We start from the raw sequence: 4,136 nt of genomic DNA, 5'->3' as shown, positions 1-4,136 counted from the left end.
TATTTTTACTAGCCTTAGATAATGGTTTCATTGTTATATGCCATGAACAGCTTCGGCTCTGCTGAATTTATTATTATTGTTTATGAGACATCTTTGAGTATGTTTGTCTCAATGTCATTCTAAATGAAATAGTGTGTATAGTATATTATTATGAAATTAGGTTTATGTTATGTTGATAGTGGTCTTAACTAATTGGTGCTCTCACATATATCTGTTGAATTTCATTGCTATTCTTTATGAGATATCATTGACTATGTTTGCCTGCTATTAGTAGATATTAGAACTTCAAGCTTAAATGTCATTCAAAACGAAGAATTCTATTGGCACTTTTATGTTCACAATGAAATAGTGAGTAGAGTATATTATTATATCCCCTTTCTGTTTCTACTCAATTGTTTATGAATTAGGTTCATACTATATTGATAATTGCTTTTGAAGTCTCAAACCTCGACCATCAGAACTCGGAAATCAAATCATTCTAATGTCATTCAATTGGGTTTATGTTATGTTGATAGCGGTCTTAGTTAAATGATGCTCTCACATACAAAAAATTTAACGTTCAGTTGTTTTTGCAGGAACAATGGAGATGCATGACAAAGATGAGCGCCAAATCTCTTGTAGGGAATACTATTGTTATAAGTTACAAAATAGACCAAGCAATATGATGCTAAGAGCTTGCCGCTGTTTCCAACAATATGTTGTAGATATGTATGTGAAGATAGAGAATACCAGGCTAGACTTCTTCCGGAACAATCAGGATACCATTCAAGCTGAACTATACCAAGGAATATTAGATACCGTAGATGCTGAGGAATGTTGTGCAGCAAATGTAGGCCGACGGGTAATTTTGCGCCGACTTATATTGGAGAAGTGTTATCTCAATGCTATGGTTCTTGTCCAAAAATATGGGAAACCTGATCTATTTATCACAATGACTTGCAATGCGAACTGGACAAAAATTCAAGAGCGACTTGTACCTGGTGAACTTGCCCAAAATCGGCCTGATATAGTAGCAAGGTTTTTCCGTGCAAAATTATTAACTCTAAAGAAAAAGATCACTGAAGTTCAGGTGTTTGGAGAAGTTGCAGCATATATCTATGTTGTTGAATTCCAAAAAAGAGGGCTACCACATGCGCATTTCTTGATTATACTTAAACCTGATTACAAGATGAAGGGTACTAGTGATTATGATAAATTTGTTTCTGCTGAAATACCACCTCCAAGTTATGCAGCTCTTCGTGCATCAGTATTAAAACATATGATGCATGGACCATGTGGGGAACTTAACCCTAAATGTCCATGCATGAACAATAAAAAAACATGGGAAGATGCAAATACAACTACCTAAAGAGCTTTATAGCTGAAACTATAAATAATTCAGAAGGTTACTCAGTATACAGGAGAAGAGATGATAGACAACGACCAGTTATTCAGAAAATAACTTTGGATAACATATGGGTTATACCATATAACCCTTACTTATTATCACTTTTTGACTGCTATTTAAATGTGGAAGTCTGTTCTACAATTGAAACTTTCAAATATTTGTACAAATACGTCTACAAAGGACATGATAAGATATCATACAATGTTGTCAGTAGATATAACGAAAAAACTGTTGATGAGATTTAACGGTGCCAATCTGAGCGAAGGGTGTCCCAATGTGAAGCAATGTGGCGCATATTTGGTTATGACTTATTTGAGACACAACCACCAGTAATGCCTCTTCCTATACACCTACCCAATATGCAATCAGTGTAGCTACGTCCCGAGGAAAACTTGCAATCAGTAATTGCAAATGAAAAACGTGCTAGAACGCCACTCACAGAATTTTTCACAGAAAGTAATAAGCAAGGCACTGAAAAATTGTTGTATGGAGAATTTACAACAAAATATAGATGGGACAAAAGTGAAAAGAGATGGATAAAGAGGAGGAAAAAACTAATTATGATTGGTAGACTGGTCTTTGTTGCTCCTTCGGAAGGCGAACGTTACTTCTTACGACTTCTGTTTCTGCATATTCGCGGACCAAAATCTTTTGAAGAGTTAAAAACAGTCAATGGTTATAAATACGCGACATTCCAAGAGACTGCAGTTAAATGCCGCTTAATTGAGGAAGATGATACAGTGAACTTGTGCTTAAGTGAAGCTTGTGAAGTTCAAATGCCTTCTGCCCTGCGACGCCTCTTTGCAACAGTGCTCATTTTTTGCCAACCAAAGGACCTTACTGCATCGTAGGAAAAGTACTTCTCTGAACTTTCTCAAGATTTCAAACATAAATTTCCCAGTCAACCTGAAATGGTTTTTTACCTCATAGCTTTCTCAGTTGAGCAATGTCTAGAACAAAGCCATGGGTAAATCACTCAGAGATTTCAACCTATATCAACTCTTATATTCCAATGACGAGATAATTAGAAGAACAAAAGAATAAATGATGCTCTTGATGCCCCTATTCCCAAAGACTGCAATGATTGTCGGGACAAGCTCAACCCGGGTCAGCAAGAAGCATTTGACAGTATAATTCCACATGTCAGGGAAGGGAAACCCAGTGCTTTTTTTATTGACGGTCCAAGTGGTATAGGTAAAACATTCTTCTATAATGCACTCTACGCAGAAGTACGACTTATGGGCAAAATTATACTACCTAAAGCAACTTCTGGGATAGATGCATCAAATATACCATCTAGGAGAACTTCTCATTCAAGGATCAAGATTCCTCTGAATGACGATGGATCGTTATCATGCAATATCCCAAAACAAGGAAGCTTAGCCGCTTTAATAAGAGAATGCAGTTTGATTATTTGGGATGAAGCTTCTATGGCAAAGAAGAGTAATGTTGAGGCACTTTATCTTCTACTACGAGACTTATGCCATCCTAATATTCCTTTTGGAGGTAAACTTGTTGTTTTCGGCGGGGATTATCGTCAAGTACTTCAAGTTATTCGCATAAATCACCAAGAGAGGCAGTCGAAGCTAGCTTAGTCAACTCTGTCCTCTGGCTTACTTTAATTAAATTTAGATTAGTTGAAAACATCAGGGCTCAGGAAGATCATGCATATTCGTCTTTCTTACTGGCTCTAGGGAATGGAGAGCTACAAACTGATGAAAATCAGTATGTAGAACTTCCATGGGAAATTGTTAGGGAAAGTGGCTGCAGTGAGCCAGACCCAATAAATGAAATCACGTCAGTTGCTTTTCCAGAGCTCGACTTAAGAGACTTCAATTCTGACATTTTTACAACACGAGCTATTTTGACGCCAATTAACGATGATGTCGATGCAATAAACAGTGTTTTGATAAACAAGTTCCCAGGTGTTGCTATAACTTACAAAGGTTTTGACACGATGCTTGATGATAAGTGTAATATTTGCCCTGCTGAATTCGTAAAAAACCTTTGTCAAGGGGGTATTAGTCCACATGAACTTATCCTCAAAGAAAATTGCCCCGTCATTCTTCTTCGCAACATACTCCCATCATTCGACCTCTGCAATGGTACGCGACTGATATGCAAAAGATTTTTCCCTGACTTGATTGAATGCATGATAACCACTAGTCGTAATAAGGGGAGACGAGTCCTTATTCCTCGTGTTAAACTGAGACCCTCAGATTCAACAAACTATCCTTTCCAGTTCTAAAGAAATTAGTTTCCCTTAAAACTTAGTTTGGCAATGACAATTAACAAATCTCAAGGGCAAACTCTGAGTCATGTGGCTATCTACCTTCCTAAGCCATGCTTTTCTCATGGTCAATTATATGTAGCATTGTCTCTTGCAAGGATGAGCAAGCAAGTAACAGTAATCTCATGCACACCACCTGAATTTCTTCCAAATAATTGTGTAAGGAATGTGGTATCCTATGATGTGATGCGCCTGGCAGATATAATCACATAGCATCACCTACCTCTACAAATATGTAAGCATAAATATATATATATATATATATATATATATATATATATATATATATATATATATGTATATGTATATATCCTTTCTTATTTTAATGTCCAATAGTATCACACATTAGTACTTGTCTAATTTTGTTTATTTGTTTATATATCACTACCTAGCTCGCATATACTTCACCAATAACTGTTGTACAAAGATGTTTCAGATTTGCGAGTTCATATATCCAAG

General features: G+C 36.4%; 1 protein-coding gene across 1 annotated transcript; it reads left to right on the top strand.

The window, feature by feature from the left end:
• The first annotated feature begins 580 nt into the window (after positions 1 to 580).
• Positions 581 to 3,635, top strand: LOC141656277 (uncharacterized). Its single transcript, XM_074463110.1, has 4 exons — positions 581 to 1,246; positions 1,762 to 2,196; positions 2,416 to 2,893; positions 3,025 to 3,635. The coding sequence occupies exons 1-4, from the start codon at positions 581 to 583 to the stop codon at positions 3,633 to 3,635; spliced, it is 2,190 nt and encodes a 729-aa protein (XP_074319211.1).
• Positions 3,636 to 4,136: the final 501 nt, after the last annotated feature.

The sequence above is a fragment of the Silene latifolia genome, chromosome 1 (assembly GCF_048544455.1).
Source record: "Silene latifolia isolate original U9 population chromosome 1, ASM4854445v1, whole genome shotgun sequence".
NCBI classification, from domain to species: Eukaryota; Viridiplantae; Streptophyta; class Magnoliopsida; order Caryophyllales; family Caryophyllaceae; genus Silene; species Silene latifolia.
Note: the sequence above shows the minus strand (reverse complement) of the source record. Positions and strands in the feature narration are given on the sequence as shown.